This window comes from Citrus sinensis, chromosome 2 (assembly GCF_022201045.2).
Source record: "Citrus sinensis cultivar Valencia sweet orange chromosome 2, DVS_A1.0, whole genome shotgun sequence".
In the NCBI taxonomy this organism is placed as follows: Eukaryota; Viridiplantae; Streptophyta; class Magnoliopsida; order Sapindales; family Rutaceae; genus Citrus; species Citrus sinensis.
In genome coordinates this window covers 19,842,212-19,864,938 of record NC_068557.1, presented here as the reverse complement: position 1 = coordinate 19,864,938, position 22,727 = coordinate 19,842,212, and the positions used below count along the sequence as shown (strand labels likewise).

General features: G+C 31.8%; 2 protein-coding genes and 1 long non-coding RNA gene across 4 annotated transcripts; 1 reads left to right on the top strand and 2 right to left on the bottom strand.

Moving 5' to 3' along the window:
- Positions 1–3,055: 3,055 nt before the first annotated feature.
- On the bottom strand, positions 3,056–6,495 carry LOC112497272 (uncharacterized). Its single transcript, XR_003063991.2, has 3 exons — positions 6,194–6,495; positions 3,409–5,873; positions 3,056–3,308 (listed from the first exon to the last, which is right to left on the bottom strand). It is a non-coding gene; the product is annotated as an uncharacterized LOC112497272 (long non-coding RNA).
- A 3,803-nt stretch (positions 6,496–10,298) lies between these two features.
- On the top strand, positions 10,299–15,411 carry LOC102612228 (tyrosine-protein phosphatase DSP1-like). Of its 2 annotated transcripts, XM_006469543.4 has the most exons (6): positions 10,300–10,856; positions 11,001–11,094; positions 14,314–14,371; positions 14,452–14,495; positions 14,591–14,706; positions 14,825–15,411. In XM_006469543.4, the coding sequence occupies exons 1-6, from the start codon at positions 10,582–10,584 to the stop codon at positions 14,856–14,858; spliced, it is 621 nt and encodes a 206-aa protein (XP_006469606.1). In that variant the 5' UTR covers positions 10,300–10,581; the 3' UTR covers positions 14,859–15,411. The 2 variants fall into 2 exon arrangements, with proteins under 2 accessions (XP_006469605.1, XP_006469606.1); XM_006469542.4 differs by having other exon boundaries at positions 10,299–10,856; positions 14,591–15,411.
- Positions 15,412–16,723: 1,312 nt separating this feature from the next.
- On the bottom strand, positions 16,724–18,201 carry LOC102577997 (ACC oxidase; the record flags this gene model as incomplete). Its single annotated transcript, NM_001288883.1, is given in 4 exon segments — positions 16,724–17,145; positions 17,268–17,601; positions 17,704–17,930; positions 18,033–18,201. Coding segments are annotated over 4 exon segments (960 nt in total). The 5' UTR covers positions 18,138–18,201.
- Positions 18,202–22,727: the final 4,526 nt, after the last annotated feature.

Below are 22,727 nucleotides of genomic sequence, written 5' to 3'. Positions count from 1 at the left end.
TGTCTTTGATGAATAAATTCAGCATATATTAATCTAAATTCTTTCCTTTCATCCTAAATTTATGAAATAGTCTTCCTTATCAGTATTAAATAACCATTAATTGTAAGTCAAACTTTGTTCGGCGATTCTAGCCATGATACATTATAAACAAATCAGTATAAAATCTAATAAAAGATCGTTTGACAAAGCCCTCACGAAAAGCAAACAAATGCTGGCTCTTCATCAAGTCATCACAGGAGGTGTTGTTTTGTCTTTGAAAACCAAAAAGCTCAAGCAAGAAAATGGAACCAATCACGCTTCCGAAAGTCAAATTTAATTTGCATGCAAAACTAATTAATGAACCTTATCGATTCGCTTCCTTGATCTCAAGTCAAAATAAATTAATATTAAACACCAATTGTCAACTAAACAGTGCAAAATCTTTGTTTTCTTTTGATTTTCAGTAATTCATTAACGCAGTTCTTGGCTTTTTTTTTTTCCTTTTGCTTCTAGAATCTTTTATTTTCTTGGCCCTTCCTTGACTTGAGAAAAGATATGTACTCAAGCAAAGTAGAAGTAGAAAAAAGAGAGGGTATGCGGGAGACAAATGAAATTTTGATTTTGTAATTTACGTTTCAAATCAATTTCAAGATTTGACCTTCAAGGTAAGAGACTACCTAATAACATTATATATGTTACCACAATTCTAAATTTTTCTTTGCTTTCATTTACAATTTACTTCCATATTCTAATAATTTTTTTTGGGGAGGGGGGGGGGGGGTTACATATTTCAATTAGTAAAAGCTGCATCTCATTGTGAAATTTTAAGTATGAAAAATGTTAGAGACAGCTTACGGTAACAAAAAGAAAACTTATTAGAATTTGTAACTAATAACTTGAAAACTGCAACTAAAAACTTCTAGTTGTTGTAAGGGTGTAATGAACAAATAAAATGAAGGTCTTGGTCATATAATTTTTAGTGTGCAAACATGTATGCAACCGTTGGCTTCAGGGTATTCATTCATACATGTCTAAAAAGAAAAGTTAACCAAACTGAATTCTAATCATATTTATCTCCTTTTAGAATAAAAAAAAAAGCAAGAGTTATGTCTTTAATTAGGTATTAGGTTGAAATCAAAATCGTCCTTTTTTCAGTGTGGAGCCCTTATTTATTTTTCATCCGAACACGCTTTTAAACCGTACGGTTTAAGAGAGTTATATATATAGACACACATATATATGTATGTATGAATGAATGAATATGCAATCGTCATTTTTCAATTATTATATTTATTACTTTTTAATTTGGTCGGTTCAGTTTGCTTAGCTAAGTGTATCTAGCTAGTTGTATGAAAATTGCCTTAAATCAGATTTGGTGGCGTGAGTTTCCACAGTGCATTCCACCACGTACGCATAAATAGTGCATGAAAATGACTTCATTAATTCAACATTAAGAATTATAATATAAACTAAACTTCTTTAATTAACATCCCAACTTTTAACGAGATCCACAAATCGCATATTAGTTAATTAATATTAGAATTCCATTAATCTGATTAAGCAAAGAGTCCAAGCGGTGGTGATGCTCCAAAAGCTCTTTTTTTTCTTTTCTTTTTTTGCCGACATTTAATATAAGCCAACAAATTTGCTCAGTGCGATATTAGCTAGGTGACCTACTACTGTAATGGCAATTTGAATCAAGAAAGCAGAAACATTAATTAAAAAAAAAAGAAAAAAAAAAAGAGAAAAGTTTTCAAGTTGAATTAGGTGCTTATTATGATGATAACATACTTGTAAAGTGCTTTTAAGAATTTGGTTAAAGAGGTTGACTCAATACTCTTTGAAGAGATAATTAAAGGAGGCCGTCAATTTCTATTAGAATACTTAATTGTAACCATAAATTATTATTATTCTTATTCTTGTTATTATTACTAAGATGAAAATATATTCTCAATGCTTTAATTTTATCATTACAAGTATCTTTCGCTGATGCTGAATTTAGAAAATATTTTGTCCTATCATACGAGTAACTTTCACTTTGATGCCATTGCCCTTCCACTATATATAGTATATAATTAACAAAACAAATTTTGAACATTTACTAGAATTAAAACCATCAAATATAAAAGTTAAAGAAAACAAAAATAAGAAAATCCCCAAGTTGTTTAAAAAAAGGGGTTTTGTTTGGTATCATCATCAAGGTAATTCGATTTTGTAAAATTAACATCTATATTGTCGAGTACATGAAATGAAACAACACAAAAACACTTCAGCAAGTTATGTAAATTTAAGAAACTTCCAGAAATAAATTTGTCAATTGACTGCAGGTTCTAAGCACTTAATAAGCTGCTTAATCTTGTGTCATTGAAGAATCTTACAAAAGTTTACTCATCTTGCAATTTTCCGAATTCAAACCTTTCCGCTTTCGGCTTGCACTAGCACTAGAAGAGGAAAAATTCCATCCCCACGATGTTTCTGTAAATCTTTTGTGCTTTATTTTATTTCATTTTTTCTTTTTTTGGGTGGTCGGGTCAAGCTAGTACGGTCAAGCGAAGGCTAGCAGACTACATTTTTTCAGTACTACTAAAGGTCTATTTTACCCACTCGAACATTCGTTGCCCGACCCAGATGTGTAAATTTTGTTAAACAAGACTAAACACATTTCATTAAAGTCTAAAAGATACCAACCACAATTGAAAATGATCAAATTATCCATCATTTTATTTCGGAACTTTACAAAAGCATTTGTCTATTTAATCTAGAATTTTGTTGTCTAATCTCGTCTGGCAAGTACAGTTAAATAGTTTAATATTTTATTGTAACATTGTAATCAATCAATATTGCTAGGGTTGACAAAATCCGAATCCGGATCCGGATGTATGATGCATCTGGATCTGGATCCGCATTTACATTTATCCATCTGGATCCATAAATTTTTCTGCGGATCCTCATCCAGGTAAAATCCGAAATGGATGCGGGCGGATATTCCAGATATCTGGATCCGTAAAAATTAAAATTTGATAATTTAATATATAATAATTACCTAATGACATCAAATGAAATTCAATCATAATTCAACAATTAACAATTCAACATAAATAACATACAAACAACATCATAAATCCAATACCACAATATAAATCCAACATAAAAAATAACATAAATTCAAGTACACCACCATTAAAATCCACAAATAAAAACACTACAAAGCCATGGAAATTCCAAGCTTTGAATCCAACACATCATGCCTCTATATCGTCAATCAACAGGATCTTCCATTCCTTCATCATTCATAATTTGTTCTACAAATCATTTAAGCAGAGAACAATCTAATAATGAAACATAAAAAAAAAAATTCATTAGGTGCTCTATTAGTTCCAAATTATAAAAATATTTAAATATATGAATAAATAAAATAAATGTTTTTACCTTTGATTTTAGTCCAATACCAATTTTCAGTACACATCAATGCTTTCACAGTGTTTTGATGAAGTCTATTACAATTAGCACTCAAATGCCTACCTTCAGTGCTAAAAGCGGACTCAGAAGCAACAATAGACATAGGAATGGCCAAGAAATCTCTAGCAACCTCAGCAGGTATCAGATATTTACCTTTATTATTCTTCCACCAGGATAAAATATCGAAATTGCTAGTAGTAGGCAAAACTCCCTCATCTAGGTAGGTCTCCAACTCAGACTTAGCTTGCTTATAATTGACTTCTTTGGAAACAAATGAGTCTCATTCACTGGCCATACTTAAATCCTTAAAAATAGGAGTTTGTGACATACCTCAAGAAGAACTCTCCGTCTCAAAATCTCCTCCATCTTTACTTGCTGCATGATTTGATTCATACTCTTTCACTACTTCACTAAGAAGGTTAAATATCCTTTCAGCTTGATAGGCAGCTTCATTTCCATATATCTTAGGAAAAAGAAGTGAACCATCATCCTCTTAAACCTAGGATCTAAGATATTCTCTATGGCCAACACTCCATGAATAACATCCCAATATTTTTCAAACTTGGCAAGCATATTTTTGGCCATTTGCATAATCCCCACATTAGGTGACGTCTTCCATGAATTCATTAACAATCTAATCTCACAAATTTTAGGAAAACATAAATTAGAGGTGGGATATCAAGATCCAGAAACAATTTCTGTCAACATACAAAACAAATCCAAATGAGCACACAAAACCTTTGCCAAATCCCACTCTGACTCATTAGACAAATATTTATACTACTTATCAAGCCTACTCAACCAAACAAATGCATCTTTATACAACAAAACAATAGTGAGTATTAAGTAAGTTGAATTCCATCGAATCTTACAATCAAGAACTAAACGTTAGGCCTCTTTAATACTTATTTGGTGCACTACATCCTCAAAATTTTCAACTCTTCCAGGTGTAACAATCCAATAATTGACACTATCTCTTATATTTTCAACACCTTTATCCATCATAGACATCCCATCACTCATAATCAAATTCAAGATGTGAGCACAACAATGCATGTGAAAAATTCTCCCGCCTAAAATCAATGAACTTGGCAAAAATTTATCCAACAATATATTAATCATCGCATCATTAGCAGCACAATTATCCACAGTCATAGTTGACACTTTCCTATCAATATTCTAATCCATCAAACAATCATACAGAACATTACATATTACTTCACTATTATGTGGAGCTGACACATATATAAATCTAATAATACAAAAAAAAGTATAATGTAATTAAAATCATTAAAATGCGTTAATATTAAAATAAACATAATATAAATAAACAATCAATGAACTTGGCAAAAATTTATCCAACAATATATTAATCATCGCATCATTAGCAGCACAATTATCCACAGTCATAGTTGACACTTTCCTATCAATATTCTAATCCATCAAACAATCATACAGAACATTACATATTACTTCACTATTATGTGGAGCTGACACATATATAAATCTAATAATACAAAAAAAAGTATAATGTAATTAAAATCATTAAAATGCGTTAATATTAAAATAAACATAATATAAATATTAAAAGTGTTATCTCATAATGCAACTCTATAACACCTATATGTTGTCAATATAATGTGTCATAATAATCATATAACCCTTTTTTTTTGGTTACTAGTTGTCCACATATCTATAGTAATTACAATTTTACTCTCACAAGCATCCAGTAATTCATTGCCTTCGACACCTCAACATCATAAAGCTTCAAAATTCCATTATTGATTGTTTTTTTACTTATTGTATCAAGTGACGCTTGAAACAACTTCATCAAATCACTAAACCCTTAATATTCAACAAATGAAAGTGGAAGCTCATGCAAAACGATCATTCTTGCAACAGTAATCCTCACGATTGCCATATCACATTTTATTTTAGAACAACTCTCAACTGTAACGGATCCATCATTTTTTGTGGCAAGAAGCATTTGGCCAACATCCTTGAAATTCTTTCTTAAACAACTAGTATAATAATTTTTTAAGTGTGTAGTCCCACTAGAATAATGTCCTGTCAATATTTTACTATAATAGTTGCAAACTACTTAATACTCCCCATCCGCGTCTTTTTACCTCTTGAAATAATTCCATACATCAGAAGTTATCCTACCACCACTAGATTGTGCTGATGTAGACCCTTCCGCTATACCTCCACTGTCATTACCTCTTTTTTGTTTGACACCACGCACACAGCCACAACCACGACTAAAACGGCCACAACCACTACCACTTTCTACATCCGATTCAACTTCAACAACATTGTCATTTTCAAGTTCACGAACATCCTCCAATCTAACATTCGTATTATTAACGCTACTTGGAGAGAATGAAAAATTATTTTCTTGTTCCTTTTCGGCCATGTTCAACTAATCCCAAAACCTAATTAAAGTAATTCGTAAAGTGAGTTAGCATATGTGAAAAAAAATGAGATTAAGCATTTACATTGCATTGAAAATTAATGCATTTAATTAAAATAATTAAACAAATCAGCAAAGAAAATTAATCAAAAATAAATTAAATTGAATCAGTAAGGAATTTAAATTAAGCTAGCAACATTTTCAAGTTTAAATAGATTTACATTAGATTAATCTCATTAAATACGATCAAACAATTAACCACAATACCAAATTATTAACCAAAAAAATTCATGTAATAAATAGAAAGAACAGAAAATTAATAGAAACAAGAAAGTAAATTACCGACAAGAACAATCCAATCAGGCGAGGCTGGGATAATGGCAACGCATGCAACAATAGCGGCATGGAGAGGCTTTAATGATGGCAAGGCTTCGACAACGACAAGGCGTGCAATGTGCAGCGACAGCAACAACAACGTGCTCAAGTGAGCTTTGATGCAAGGCTTAGGTGAGACTGCGAGGAAGACGACGACCAGTCGACAACATTACAAGCCCTTTGATTTTGGGCGTTAGGGATTTAAGGGTTATCGGTTACGGCTGCTTGTGGTGAACTACCGTGAGTTAGTGAGTGTGTGTGAAAGTTGAATGCGATATTAACTTAGGGTTAGAGATTAGTTTTTTTTTATATATTTAAGTTAACATATTATATATAATATTTAATTTAAAACAAAATTGATCCGAATCCGGATACCTGATTTTCCAAATGCAATTACATCCAGATCCGAATCCGAATCCGTGCAGATTTTAATTTTTCATATCAGGATCCGGATCATTCGGATCCTTGTGGATGCGGGTCAGATCCAGATTTTATTACCATTCCTAAATACTGCTAGCTCAAATATGCGAGATTCCAGAATTTGTCTTATTTTTCAAGAACGGTAACCAAGCAATGAATGTTTTAACCAAATATGTACTTTGTTGTTATAATCATTTTGTATGGATAAAAGATTTTTCATAGGATTTAAGTTGTACTCTTTTACTTCATATTCTGAAACATATATGCATTTTAAATAATACGAACTTCACACCTAGATCAACAAACTTGACCCATTTACACTAGTTTGTAGAAATGTCTTAATTTTATGGGTCATTATATAATGTTGTGATTAAAATCATTGTATCAATATTGTATTTAAATATGAATTATGTAAATGAAACATAAGACATGCATATTTAACGTAAACTTGTAAATCAATATTAAGTGTAAAACAAAACATAAGATATGTAAATGAAACATAAAACTTGTAAATATAAGGTAAAATAAGTAAATTGACACAGGGATATCAATGGTAAACAAAACAAAAACTTATGAATCTAATTTAAAAACTTATAAATCAATAATAAGTGTCAAACAAAACATAAATTGAGTGAACGAAATATAAGACTTATAAATGGAAGGTAAAATAAGTAAATTAACATATGAGTGATAAGTTGGAATATTATCGGTAAAAAAAATAAAAACTTACAAATATAACATAAAATTTATATATCAATATTAAATGTAAAATAAAATATAAATTATGTAAATGAAAAATAAAACTTATAAATGGAAGGTAAAAACAAGTAAATTAATATAAGAATTATCAACAAAAATAAAAACTTACAAATGTGAAATAGAAACTCATTATAATAATGATTACCTTATAAATTTTTTGATTTTGTTTCTAAAATGAACAATGACAATTTTGGGTTTGTGTAATACATGTGATGAATATGTGAAATTTATTAAGGATACAACTTATTCTCAAACTAGGATTTTGAAAAACTATTTTTTCAGAGTTGTTTGTAAGATAAGGTATTTTGCATCTTTCTAAACCTCTTCGACAATAACTCAAATAATCTTTAAGTACAAGTAAAAAGCAAAGTTTAAAATTATATGAAGTATGCGTAAAATATAAAATTAGACCCAATTTTATTGGTACATTATATTTGTCAAGTAATAGAAGAAAATCTTTTTATTTTGTTCTAGCTTGATCCACATCAAGAAAAATAATTTTGCTTAACTAACTTGTGTAATAAACAATACTACGATAGAAAATGAAAAAAGAAAAATTATAAATGTCTAGAATGATTATAGAATTTATAGTTAAACAAATTCAATAAAACTTATTTCAATTATTTTCAAAATAATTTTTTTTGTTTAATTAAATTAAATGAATAAACTATTTTTTGTTCAATGAAAGTTAATATTGATTTAGAAGTTCCATATTATTTCTATAAATGTTTGTTTTGTTTGTAATTTTAAAAAATAATTTACTATTCTTATAATAATTTACTTAGTCTATATTTTATTTTCTAATTTTATATATAATTTATAAAATTTATATTTATCACGGTATTAAAATTACGGAGTATGAATTTTTCTTGATTTTTCAAATATGTAATTTAAAATGTACGACGTCCACAGCTGGATCAAATCAACAAGAACCGATCCGTTTACAAAAGAGACGACGAAGTCGGAAGGAGGCAAAAAGCGAAAGACAGCAGAAGAGAGGCTTTTGGCTTTTGAGTTTTTGATGAACGTGGGACTGATTGATTACTAAACTAATTAGTAGTAGTTGTAGTAGTTGTAGTAGTAGTAGTTATATATATATATAAATATATAAATAAATAATTAAAATGGTACGTGGCGCGGCGAATCTCGCATTCTAGGCACTTACAAAATCCTAGATCACTTTCATCTTCTCTCCCCGCATATTCTATAGAATGTGCTCTTTTATCCTTTTCCCCACTTTCTTTCTTTTTTTTTTCTTTTCATTTTTTCAAATTTTTAATCTTTTACTCAATAATTATTAGAAAGAAGAAAAAGATAAAGTGAAAGAAAACAATTATGAGAGTCCAAGTTCTACAATGTGGACCAGCGCACCCCCATGTTTGGTTCTGGGGCCCACGGTGATTGCACTTATTTATGAAATGAACTAATGAAGAGGGCATGAAAAGGGCGGGTCAGTTTTGGGAATATAGTATTGGAAAATTAAAGTACTCAGAATGTGTGGCTGTGATTGATGGCCCTCCGTTCTCAATTGTCTGAGCGTTTGATTACAGCCAAGTACTGGTGGTAGGGTAACATTCCTCATTCGTGACGGAGTAGCGAGAAACACGCGCTTGTTCAGGCACTGGGGCAGCACGTCCCGCTATTGCCAACAAGGCAACAAGCGCGTCATTGCTATTTAACTTGCTAGGGGTTGCTTTTATAAATAATTAGTTTCTACTCACCATCAATCTTCATAATGATTTTTTTAATAAAATTAAAATATAAATTAGTTAAAATTAACATAAAAATAGTATAATTATCTATTCATTTGTAGTTTTTATTCATAAATTTAAAATATTTTTTGTTTGAAAATTATCAAAAATTTCAGCACTGAATTTGACAAAATAATGACCGTGAACATGTGCAAATTTTATAAAATTATTAATAAATTATGATAAATTTTATTTTTAATATTTTGAAAAAATGTTTAGATAACAAATTAGTTCAAAGTTCTCATGCTAATTTAATTTAATTTTGCTAAGTGTAGTAAACAAATTGATTATAATTTATTCATAACTTTTTTTTTTCAATCCAACATGCAATAGTTTTAATATTTTACCCTATATATTAGATTCAACATTTCATATTTGTAGAAACCCTCCACTTTGAAATCAAGTTGCAATTTCAATTTAAATCTATCAAATTGGATCATGAACAATCACATCTAAAGCACAATAATATTTGAATATTTCCTAAACACACAAACAAATGAAAAACAAGAAAACTGAGTTTCTTAGCCACGCTCATGCGACAATGTATTAAAATGGTGTTCTATAAAAGAGTTTTGTTACGTCACGCTTATTACTATGCGTGTGGTAATCTCCTCACTCACTCAATAACTCAACTTATCCAACCTTTTTACACAACTTTTTTTTTAAGCCGTTTATCAATTATTAATTTTCTTTTTCAAATAGACCCGTGACCGTTATTTTAGATTATCAGATTTTATTATTATTATTATTATTATTATTATTTTTACACTAATCATCTGACCGTATCATGGACGGTGAGAAATAATATCTAAAAATATCGCAGTTGGAGCCTTCCATATAATACATTACAACTATATTTATAATAAAAAAAATTTAATTTCCTGCTCATACTAGCTCTGATAGCAACCCAAATATTCCAATTTAATATTTACGATTAAAAATCCATAAGCATACAAGTAACAATTTTATATTTTATTATGGAATTTTCACTTTAAAAACCAAGAGAACTAAAAAATAAAAATAAAAATTACTTCCACGACACACAAACTGAGCATCTCAAACCCTTTATAGTGTTTATACACTCAATTATTTTATTATGGAATTTTCACTTTAAAAACGGAAAGCCAAAAAAAAATGAAAAACGCAAAAAAAATTTAAAAAAAAAAATTACTGTCGCCTGCCGTCTCTCTCTCTCTCTTTCTGTTTCTCTCTCTAGAAACCATAATGTCTCTATAAAATCCCATGATCAGCTCAGCGGGCACCACTTTAAACACTAACTACCAGCGCCACCATTTACAAGGCAAAATAAATAAACTCTTTTAACTGTCAAAAAAAGTCTTCAAGTATCAGAAGTAGAAACCCACCAACGCATTCTTCTCTTGATCCCATTTTCTTTCTTTTGTGGTTTTTTGATTTAAGTAAGTAATGAAAGTTGACAATCCAAGCAAACATAAAATCCAGCAACAAGAAGAAGAAGAAGAAGAAGAAGAAGAAGAAGAAGCAGAACAAATGTGCAGGACCATTGAAGTCGCATCCGTCGTTGACCTCTCATCTCAGCCGGCGCCGGTGGTGACCGGAGATGAGGTCACTCTCATCCCACCTTTGAACTTCTCAATGGTCGATAATGGCATCTTCAGGTCTGGCTTTCCCGACTCTGCCAACTTTTCCTTTCTTCAAACTCTTCGCCTTCGCTCCATCATGTAAGCTTTTCCTTTTATTCACTCTCTTGACTCTTCGACTTAATGCATCAATGAATAATTTTTTTTTCTTATTATTACTAGTAAAATAATATATATTTTTTTTTAAAAAAAAAGAAAAATTCTCTTTTGGTTTTGGTGATGAAGTTATTTGTGTCCGGAGCCGTACCCAGAAGCCAATACGGAGTTTCTTAAGTCCAATGGAATTAAGCTGTTTCAGTTTGCAATTGAAGGTCACAAGGTAACCCTTTTTTGATTTAATCTAGTATGTTTTGAATATGTATGAATCTTTTCAGGTTTCAAAGTTAATTAGTGAGCTCAACCTCAATTCTTGTTGCTGAATATTGAATACTCTTTTTGTGTTCATTTGTGTGTTTGTTTCTTGGTATAGGATAATTTAAAGGGCTAGAGTTTTTTCTTTTGGTTAAAAAAAAATATTAATTACTATTTTGTGGTTTAATTTTCTTGATTTGGTTGAGCTCTTTTTGAGTGTTTTAAGGATTATCCTGGATTACATCTTTTGATATTCAATGTTGAAAAGAAAAGCTAAGGATGGTATTTTCTTAAAGTGGTATGTTTAGCCATTGATGATGGTTAGGTTAGTTATAATAATTCTCCTTTTTTAATGTCTACCTTTCTGTGAATTGATATTATTATATGGTCACATAATTCAATTAATTATTTCCAATCTGTTAATCCGTTATTTTATATTTGATAATGCCCAGATAATATACCTCCTTTATATGTTTAGATAGATATCATATGTAGTAGCTGCCATAAATTGTAACTATGCATTTTCCAAAAGAAACAAAAAGTGCCGTGTTTGGAATAAGAAAACATAAAAATGGAATCCCGTGCAAGATATGGCTGACATGTGAGTATGAATTTTTAATTCAGATCTATGATTATCACATGCATATGCTTTTTATTATGATTGTTGTTTTTGTTGTTGTTATCATCATCATCATAATCCATTGTGAATGGAGGGAATAACGGAATAATGCTTATTCCATCTTTTCTATCCAAGACAAAATGTACCTCTCTTATTTGTTTTCTTGAAATAAGGGCTTGGAAAATCCATATGATTTGTAACTTTTCTTATTTTGTTATGCATTTAGCATAATTTTGTATGATTCATGTTCTACTTTGCTCGTTGTAAATATTGTTAAACTTCGACTGCTTTACAAACTCTATGAAGCATTTGGTCACAATCCCACAAAAAAATTGCCTTGGAAATTAGTACTTGGAAGTAAAACTTTTTGTGAGTATGATGATCTTTGTGGGATCTAGATATGTGCACATTACCTTAACAAGTCTAATTGAATGATGCAGCAACGTATTTCACAATCTGTCCCAAGGATTACTTTTAGAATAGCCTATATTAGCCAGATCTATTCTTTTGCCAGTTATTGCAAACTTTTAGCTATTAGCTAGTACTGGCCAAGCATGGTTCAGGCCAGATTGATATGCTTTAAGTGTGCATGTTGAGAAACTATCCACATGTAATTCAAAAATATAAATGAAAACATGAATGACAAGTCCATTTGTGAGTATATTTTCAATGGAATTGTGGTAGTTTAATTGATAACATATTCAGTATCTTACACGTGGGTTCCATCTGGTTGAGATGGTAAAATCTCTTGTTGAAAACAAGAGGTGTTGGGTTCGATAGACAGACAGATAGATAGACATTCAACCTGAGTTGAATTCCATCTGACTTGAAAATATCCATATTTGATGGATTGTGAGATTAAATTCTCTAATGATGTTCAGGTGTGTGCATGTCTTGCTCAGATTATAAATCCATCATTGACTAATTTAACCTACATTTCAAGCCAGAAGGACATAAAGAACACAATCTACTTCACTGAATTTGGACTTATTGTTTGGAAGTTAATTGTACCATGAAGCAATCTTTGTTCTTACTTTCTTTCATGCAACCCCAGCCACCAAGCCCTAGCTAGGGTCAATTCTTTACAAAGTCTGCTATCCTACTAGAACATGAAAGGTCTGTTGAATGAAAGTTTTTTTGGTAATTCACCACAGTTTTTGTAAACAAAATCTTTCACTAGATTGGTTTTGAAACAACAAAATTGAAGTTTTCTTCGTGATCCTTAAATCTATGAATCGTGGTGACGCAACTGGATTTAATCATGTCTTATATGCTGATTGTTTATCCAATTCCTGCTTGCCCATTTTTCTAATATACATTGCATATTTTTGCTTTGGTGAATTGCTAACATGACATTGGATGCCTAATTTGCATGTTTGAAAGTCTGGTCTGCACTTTAGGGCTCTAAGTAGAAAGTTTATGTCATTTTTTGTTCTTTAGATTATCATTAATAGCTTCGAATGTGTAGTCTAAGCTATAATGTATTGGCTTTCACGTGTGTCGTTATCTGGATTCAATGATGATTTTCAGGGATTTCTTGGTTTGAAATTTATTCACTTGACACATATCTTCAGTTTGGAATTTATTCACTTGACTTGGCCAAGATATGGCATGACAGAGTTTGATACTGGATGTGTAAGCCTTGGTATTTATAAATTTACTTAAATTCCAAACAACTTGTATTTTTCACCACTTAGTTTTTAAAAATCAGTGCACTTTTATACTTAGGTGCTACTGGGGAACCTTGTTGGGCACGCTAGAGGATTTTAGTTTTTCTGGATGGTCCTGTTAATATTTTATTTTTTCCCTGTTGATGTGAACCCACTTAACTCATAGTCATTCACTGCACTTTTGAGGACATTACAAAAATCTGTTATCCCTGCTGATTATATGTATTATGATCATGGACTTTTGAATTTGTGTTATGTAAAGAACCTGCTAAATCTCATTATTGTTAGTCATTCTAGCATGGAATGTCAGACTAAAGGGATGGTTATGGGAGATGAGATGTTGAAGAATCATGTTTTGAATAGATCATCATGCCTATTCAATTTAAGGCAGCTAACTCATTTTGCATCTCTGCATTTGTTATATAAAACATTGATTGATCACGAGATACTGATAAACTGACAGAAGTTGGCAGTGTCAGTTGGAGACTTGGAGTTAATCAGATAATATGTTGGCTCATCTGTGACATATGGTTTGGTTTAGCCTTCAGCATATCAGTATCAGCAAATATTTTCCAATGGTCTGGCAGTTAAAGAAGGCAATAATCGAGCTGGTTGATCCAATAGTTGGTTTAATTATATTAGTATAATGGGGGAGGTCCTTTTTAAAAAATAAAAAATAAAAATAAAGCTGGAAGTTTAATTGATTTTTTATGTGGTTGTCTAGTTTAATTGGTCTTAATTCATAGCTTTTCATTCTAATAATTAAGAGTCTTTATCGTACAGACTTGGTAGTCGACTAGTGGGAAAGCTGCAAATATGTGTGTTATATGATGATATGAAAAATAAAAGAAGTTCATCAACACGAACTGATATCCAATGTTACATGTTGTGTATGTAGGAGCCTTTTGTAAACATCCCAGAGGATATGATTCGAGAAGCGCTTAAAGTTCTCCTTGGTATTAAGAAATTCATCACCTCATTTTCGGTTATCATTTATGAGTTTATTAATGCTCACTGTAAGTTTTCTGCAATGCAGATGTAAGGAATCATCCAGTTCTAATTCATTGTAAACGTGGGAAGGTATGCTTATAATACACTTCATATTTATTAATTTAATTAATCTTATTCATAATCGACTTTTGAGTGCAACTGATGCGGTCATTTTCTTTGTGAAGCACCGGACTGGTTGTCTCGTGGGATGCCTGAGAAAATTACAAAAGTGGTGTCTCTCATCTGTCTTTGATGAGTACCAGCGGTTTGCAGCTGCCAAAGCAAGAGTTTCTGATCAGAGGTTTATGGAGTTATTTGATATCTCTAGCTTGAAGCATCTACCGATGTCATTTTCGTGCTTGAAGAGATAGACGACCAGTTGTACTAAATGGCTTTTGCATTTTTTTTCTCTTCATTAGGGGAACGAGAATCTTGAGTCCTGCTCTGGAATAAAATAGGAAAAGGTGATGAGTTCCCGGATTGCAATTTCAGCGGCAGAGGAATTATTCTTCTTATTTCCTTCTTCAGGATTTAAAAAAAAAAGCATATATATAGTGGCATATTCTGTTACTAAACAGCGTGTCAATTTGCACAAATTATCGTCGTAGATTGGTCCAGATTTCTCAGAATCAACTTCATGTAAAAGTCTTAGATGATGCCGATCCAAAATCCCCAGCATCAGTCAAGTTTGCAGCACTTCATCTCTAGGCTCAGCTGCTTCACTGTGTCTGTTATTATTACTACACAGAAAGGCAAGGGTGCCAGATATATGGGCACCCATGATTCAGTTCATTGGTGAAAGTAACCCAAAATATATTCAATCAGATTTTGGTTTGTAAAAGAGCCATTTTTTTTTATCTTTGTATTGTATAATCTGAACCCTTTCGGAAGTAAAGTGGTTCTCTATTGTTGAACTTCAGATACCTCTGTTGTAATTTTCATTTGTTGTGTGTGTCACTCACTCTTTAAGACATGATTGAAAATGGGCACTAGATTCTTCTGCACAGCTTTCCATGCTTTTTAAAATCTTTTCGAAACTGAGGGTTTGGCCTCTGCCAATATTATAATGTGGTTATGACTATCACTTAACGCTAGATTCCAAGCTCTTCGATTTGAGTTGTATCTGATCATGGGCATGGGGCTAATCAAATGATGGATGAATTCGATTAGCAACTGAACTTTGAGATTCTGAAGGATAAATAGAATATAAATAATTAAGAATATTATGAAGTCTGAACCCAATCAACCCATTAATTGATTCAGTTGAACGTTACTATAATAAGCATAAGCCATTCACCCAACTCTTGGGACCGTCAATATTCGATATTATAGGGGTTATCACACTGTTGTGTCGATCTTAATGTCGGCTGTGTAACATGTGTCCCCACCCAAGCTCTTGTCCTTCATTTTGCTTTGCTTATTATTTCTTTAGCCAGCAACGTCACCCACCTTATGAAACATATTTACTTTTAGTGTTACCTTAGATGTAAGACAGAAAAGACCCAAAAAAAAAAAAATATATCCCTTTCTTGGATTTGCTCCTAAATTAGTGAAATTCTAAGTCAGAACATTCTCGGTTGTGATCAATTCCAATTGTGGTAACTTGTCGATTTGCTATTTGATAGCGACCTCTCACTTTAACACTAAATTCTTCCTTTGTTTCGCATATTAATTTTTCAACCATCACAAGAGATTCCTTGCTAAGTCCACCGTCGATTTACCTTGCAGGCGAAGCAACGCAGAAAAGTGAACGTGTTTACTCGAGTGCTTGATGATTATTTACAGTGCTTTGAGGCAAAATTCCTGCCGACTGAAAGTGCTTTTGCTTTCTAATATGCGAGAGGTGCTTTGCGTGTATATCTTTAAGTTGTCTCGTGGGCTTAAGGAATCCAGTTATTATGATTAAAAGTTAGAAACCAAGTTTAACTTTGCCATAGCATTCTTTATTCATGTCTTCACTTGAATGATTAGATTTCTCCACCAATCACATTAATCAGCCCAACGCCAAGTCGAAAACAAAATGGTCATAATAGTAAGTTTAAGTGATGGGTTAGCTCTTGATGGCCATTAACTTTAAATAGGAGCTGCAAATGGAGTCTCAATGATTCTAGTATTTGGTTCAAGAATGCATTATATAGAAAATCGTTATATCTTCATGAAACCACATGCAAAAGTTGAAAAGTTCAATGGGTCTATAAATAAATCATGCAACCAAAGGTTCCTTAGAAATTTTTTTAATAATTTGTGTCTTCTAGGAATAGCCTCTGAGATCTACAACATAAATAAATGAAGGAGAAGAAGCAATTAATAGGAAACACAGTTTATTTTATTTATTTGGAAGAGACTACTATCACAGAGTAGTTACATTTGTTACTGTCTACAAATAATATAAATGGATGTCACACCACTCCAGCAGATAAAAATAATTTGGCTATAAAATAATAGTTTAAGCGGTGGCAATTGGACCCAAGTTAACATTAGTTTCCACAGCTTTCATGGCTTCAAATCTTGGTTCCTTGGCCTGGAACTTGAGGGGAACATAGAGCTTCATGTAGTCCTCAAAAACAAATTTTGGGTACACTTGTTTCTTCTCAGCTTCTTTTTCAAGCAATGCTGGTGCTGGATAGATCACAGCATCACTTCCAGGATTGTAGAATGAAGCTAGGGACATCCGGCCCTCGCCGTCGGTTTGAGAAATCACTCTGTGCTCCACACTCTTGTACTTTCCATTGGTGATCACCTGCAACGGAAGCGTTTGTCAAACAGTGTCGTTTATATTATATGTGCTTTTAAAATTTAAGCTGAAGCGCAATAGTTGCGAAAACAGGGCTGCACAGGCCCATAGTATAATAATGTATGTACCTCAATTTGGTCACCGAGGTTGACAACAATGGAGTGGCGCAATGGGGGCACATCAATCCACTGGCCATCTTTAAGAAGCTGAAGGCCACTGACTTTGTCATCCTGGAAGAGCAAGATGATGCCGCCGGCGTCGGTGTGAGCCCGGAGACCCTTGATCAAATCTGGCTTGGGGCATGGTGGGTAGTTGCTAACTTTGGTACCAAAGGTTGGTCCGTTTGCCCCATGAAAGACCTTTTTCAAGTACCCCTTCTCTAATCCAAGATTCTCGCATAACAAGTCCAATAGCTCCTCTGCTAATTTCTCCAATTTCAATGCAAATTCCTTCATCACCTTCCTGCACATCATATATACATATATATATAAGATCATAAGAGCGTTTGTGACAAATGTGCTTTTTACTTGTGGTAAAAAGGAGTGTCGTTTTTTCGTTTGTCACCTGTATTCCTCATCAAGATCTGGGACTTCATTGATGGTCGACTGAGGGAGGTGACGCACATAGAAAGTGCTTTCCCAGTCCATGTCATTGACCTCGGTTTGGATACCTTCAAGTGCCCTGCTTGCAACAAGCTCCTTGAATCTTTGCTCCATACATTTTCTGTAATGCGCCTTGGTCAATCTCTCCACTGTGTCCATAAACTCCGGCTCAATTCCATGATTCACCAGCTACACAAATTTTTAACACATAATAAATGAACCCCATTAGACATCAAATTGACAAAATGTAAAATTAAAAGATAAACTTCGATCCAAAATAACTTATGGTACCTCAAAGAAGCCCCAGTTCTCACAGGCCTCGTTGATCTTCTCCAAGATAGCCGCTCTTTCAGCACCATTGATGTTCTCCAAGCTGATAACGGGGAAGTTCTCCATATCTCTGAATTCTTTCTTTAACAAGCTGTGTGTTTGTGAGTGTTTGTGTTTGTGTATGTGTTTGTGAGCTTGTTAATTAGTGCAGAGAGAGCGGAGGATAGCTTGCTATTTATAGGAGCTTAAAGGAGTGACGAGGGGGTCAAATAATTGAAAGTAAAAAAGTAATTAAAAAATGGATTACATATGCTTTGCCTTGATTCAGTAGTATCCATTTTGAACTTGAACTATGAGTTCTATGGTGGAGTTGGGCCCACTCTAGTGGCCAAAAGCTTTTCTTGACAAATTTGACCAAGGAATGGCTGCCCACTTTCCTAGCATGCGCCATTCTTCTTGGAATTGTTTGGCTGGTCTGAAAATGATGTTGTTGTCGATGGAAGGTGCTTAGTAGTTGCAAGTTGCAACCCCTCCAGGGGGTGATGGCCGATGGGTCCTTAACATTTAATTTTTTTTTTTTCTTCTCTTTTTAGTGGAATGGTGATGTGTTGGACTTGGACCATTAATTTGTTCAAATCCTATCCTATTCATAAATTTTCAATGAAAAAGAAAAAAAAATACAAATTATGTTTTGTTGTAGCCACATTTTTGGATCAACGTATCGACATCACACGTGTAATTTGTAATATCTTCGTAGACTCCTTCTAATGTGGAATTTTGAAAAGAGGAATAGATTAGAAATTGAAAAATCAAACTTAAGATGTATTTATACACCGCATTACAGTATGTGTTTTTCCTTTTTCTTTTTTTATATTCGATCCTTATTTTATAAAAACATTAGAAAGATATTCATTTTTAATAACATGTCATTTTATTGTATCAACTATTATATGTTTTAAGATTACGTTCTTTATAATACTAATATGACGTTAATCATTTTAAATATTATTCTTTTCTATACTTAATGTTTTAGCGACCAAAAAATCAATATAAATTGGGTTAGTTAATTTTTTTAGATTAGTATCGATATTAGATATGTGATAAGTCATATCTTAATGACTTATCATTAAAGTAATATTAGTTTTACACTCTTTCTATTAGTCATGTTGAGATTTCCATGTATTTAAGTCATATACTATTCTAAGGTTACGAACCTTATTCATTCAAATAGGAAGGGAATTGTACTACTTAACAATAACCAAAAAAACAAAAACATATCCTATTCTTGACATTTTATATATTGAACAAATGTATATAGTAAATTAGGTTTTCATCTTAGTAGACTTTCAAACAAGTCGATATCATACATATGATGATAATTATGATTATGATTATTATTATTATTGTTGATGTTGTTTTTTTTTTTTTCCCCTAAAGAAGGGTGCAACATCAGAATTTCTTGAACATGCACTATGAAGATATGACCATGAGATCAGGTTCATTAATTAGTGCTGGTATAGTCTCACTCAATATGATTAATATTATATTAATAATTTTATAACATTTTAGCATTGATGTGGAAATTTTAATCTGTTTAAATCATATCTTATTCCTCGCTTTTTTGTGAGTCACAGATATTCAAAGCTATCAAATGTTTTTATACTACCATCTTTTTATTTATTTATTTTCTAATATTAATGTTGAGATTACCTTTTTTGTAATTATGGCAAAATAATAACGATTTTAATTATCTAAAAAATAAAATGAAACGAGATTTGAAAAGTTTCTAAAGACATGAACATGTTGTGTAGATTCATGTTTGTACATATATTACCTTAACATCATATACTATTTCTAAGGTTCGAGCCCTTTAAGGATATTGGATTGCCTAACAATAAAAAAAAAAATAAAAAATCATAAACTATTCTTGATTTTTTTTTATATTGAACAACATGTATATAATAAATTAGATTTTCTTCTTAATTACAATTTTAGATGAGTGCTAATATCACACGCGTGATTTTTTTTAATTTAAAAAAGGGTCTAACATGAGAATTTTTTAAACATGCATTGTAAAGATATAATTATGAGATCAAGTTAATCAATTAGTATTGGTGTGGTCGTACTCGATACTGTGTGATTAGTAACACACTAATAACTTTATAAAATTTTATCGCTGATGCGGAAATTGTAATCCGTTCAAATCGTATCTCATTCCTCACTTTTTTGTGTGTGGGTAAATGACAAGGGTTTCAATCATCCAAAAAAATAAAATGAAATAAGATAATGATGAAAATATCACTTAAAAAAATTTTTGAAGACAAGAACATGTTGTGTAGATCCATGTCTGTACATATCCATTGCTTGCTAATTTGGGGAAACTAACAAAATAGTGCTAAATTAAACAGAAGAGTCTAACATGATCCCAGTTCCCCCTTTCAATTAATTAATCAAGATTTTGCATAACATGTGATTTAAGCCCATGTCGAGCAATCAATATTACATTAATAACACAGATTACAATGAGATAAAAGGCAAAGAGAAGAGGGTGTTTCTGTAAGATTAATAAAATAATGTAGAAGCCCGGTAAAGACGATAAAATTGGTCTGCATGGTGGGGGACTGAAAAGAACATCAACGGTGAGAGCGGCCACTATTTTATTGTCTGTAGCTTTTTGTGAGTGAAAAAAGTTGGCATGAAATAAATGCTATGTTGAGTCACTTCCGACTAATTGTTCGACCATGCCCCAACAGCATTCTTTTTTAACCTTCCCTTTCTTCAATTAAATATATATGGTCATAACCAAGCTTTATCATTAACTTTTATTAGACGTAATTTAAATATAAAAAAAAAAATTGTCAAAGGTTTGGAATCATATGATCCCTTTGACACATTATAATCACATCGATCACTAAGTTTACGATCAATGGTATTAGAATCAGGGGAGAGGAGATCTATTACTTAAACAACTCACCTTTGATGACGGTAACCAGGAAAGTAGAGAGGTGGATTGGCTAGAGACCTAGAGTCCAGCAACTTAGGCTTAGAACATCTCCAAAATGTTCTATAAATTTTACTCTTTAAATATCTATTTACTTACTTATGTGGTAAATAGAATAGTGAAAAAATATGTTATTCTCTAAAAAATTCTTCAAATAGAAATGAGTTAATATTATTTTAATTAAAATAACTATTTTTTTTAAAAGGAAAAGTCAATAGTAATTAAAGCACATTTCCTTCTTTCTCAAACAAAAAGTAGTAAAATATAAATTTTTTTTTTTGAAAAGAGTAAAATATAAATTGAAAAGGGAGAAAACAACTATCAAAATTTGAAGATATATGATCATTTTTTATTTAAAGAATTTTAATTAGAGTGTCTTTTGAATCCTTAAATGCTGATGTGGCTCTTCAAATAAGTAATAAAATCTTATTTGAAAAGTCTTTTTGTAATGCTCTTACTGCAAACTAAATACCGATGGTGCTTGTGAGAAGATGGGTGAGTCCATCGAACAACCGGATGTTTGGTAAATTTTGGTGCTAATTTACTTGCAAATTACGTCTTATCTGTTCGTCTATGTTTTTACTTTTTTTTTCTTCTCCCCCACCTCTCCCAGTGTGGTTATTTTTTATTACTCATGACAGGTATGGGGTTGTTTATTTCTATTTAGTCTTGTCTTAAATCTTTTTAGAGTCCGTTTGTATCAAGAAAAAAGAAAAAAGAAATTTAATTGTCCGCTTTTGTTTGTGGAAGTATATTTGTCATTTTTTTTCTCCCTTACTATCCCTAAGGATTGAACCCGAGTGGCCAGTGGCTACAAACTTCATGTTGTTACCAATAAATAATAATAAATTAACTTATTTTTGACAAATGTTATACCGGTAATTATCAACACTTGAAATGAAAATTTTAATTTATGTGATAGGATTGAAAATTTAGTCCAAAACAAATATTTTTTAATTCTCCTCAATTGTTTTTTACAGTCTACGCCAGTAGAGGTGGTAACCCATCCGGTCCGGACCCGGACCGTATCCGGGCGTTGTGGGTCGGATATTATCCGGTCCGGGTATGAAGCCGGGTCGGTCTTGGGCATCACTTGATAAACTCGGAACCCGAATTTTATTAAAAAAAATTATAAAATATATATTATTTTAAATATTTATATTTATTTGACTCATTTATTATACATATATAAAGTTTTAAACACTTAAAGTCTATATTTTCATGTCAAATTTTATTGAAATAAATTTAAAACTTATAAAATTACCAAAAAATAAAAAATATATACACATATAATATTAAAAAATATAAAATTTAGGTATCCGAATTAAAACTCAGTTCGAACCCAAACTCAGACCGGTTGCATCTGGGCAGGATCCAATCATTGCAATACCCGGATCCGGCCCGGGATTTTGCCATCTCTATACGCCTGTCATGCAATACACTTGTATTAGTTTATTTTTGACGGTTGAAAAAATGAAAGGTGACATCGAATTATTCAAATTGAATTTGTTGTCAAACAAATATCTCCCGAAAGACCCACGTGGAAGACAATTGAATATTTGCAGGTAACAAGACCTTTGATTAGGAATCTCTCACTATCCGTTTTCACTTTAGAAAAAAAAAATCATTATAAATGAATTCAAGTAAAGTTTATTATTATTAGTATTATTATTGTTATTGTTATTATTATTATTATTGTAAGGCCACGTATCGTG

Excerpts from the sequence above, each read along its gene's own strand:
- LOC102612228 (XM_006469542.4), top strand. The coding sequence starts at position 10,582 with ATGAAAGTTGACAATCCAAGCAAACATAAAATCCAGCAACAAGAAGAA. Across the intron at positions 10,857-11,000 it reads CTTCGCCTTCGCTCCATCAT|TTATTTGTGTCCGGAGCCGT; the intron begins GTAAGCTTTTCC and ends TTGGTGATGAAG. Across the intron at positions 11,095-14,313 it reads TTGCAATTGAAGGTCACAAG|GAGCCTTTTGTAAACATCCC; the intron begins GTAACCCTTTTT and ends TTGTGTATGTAG.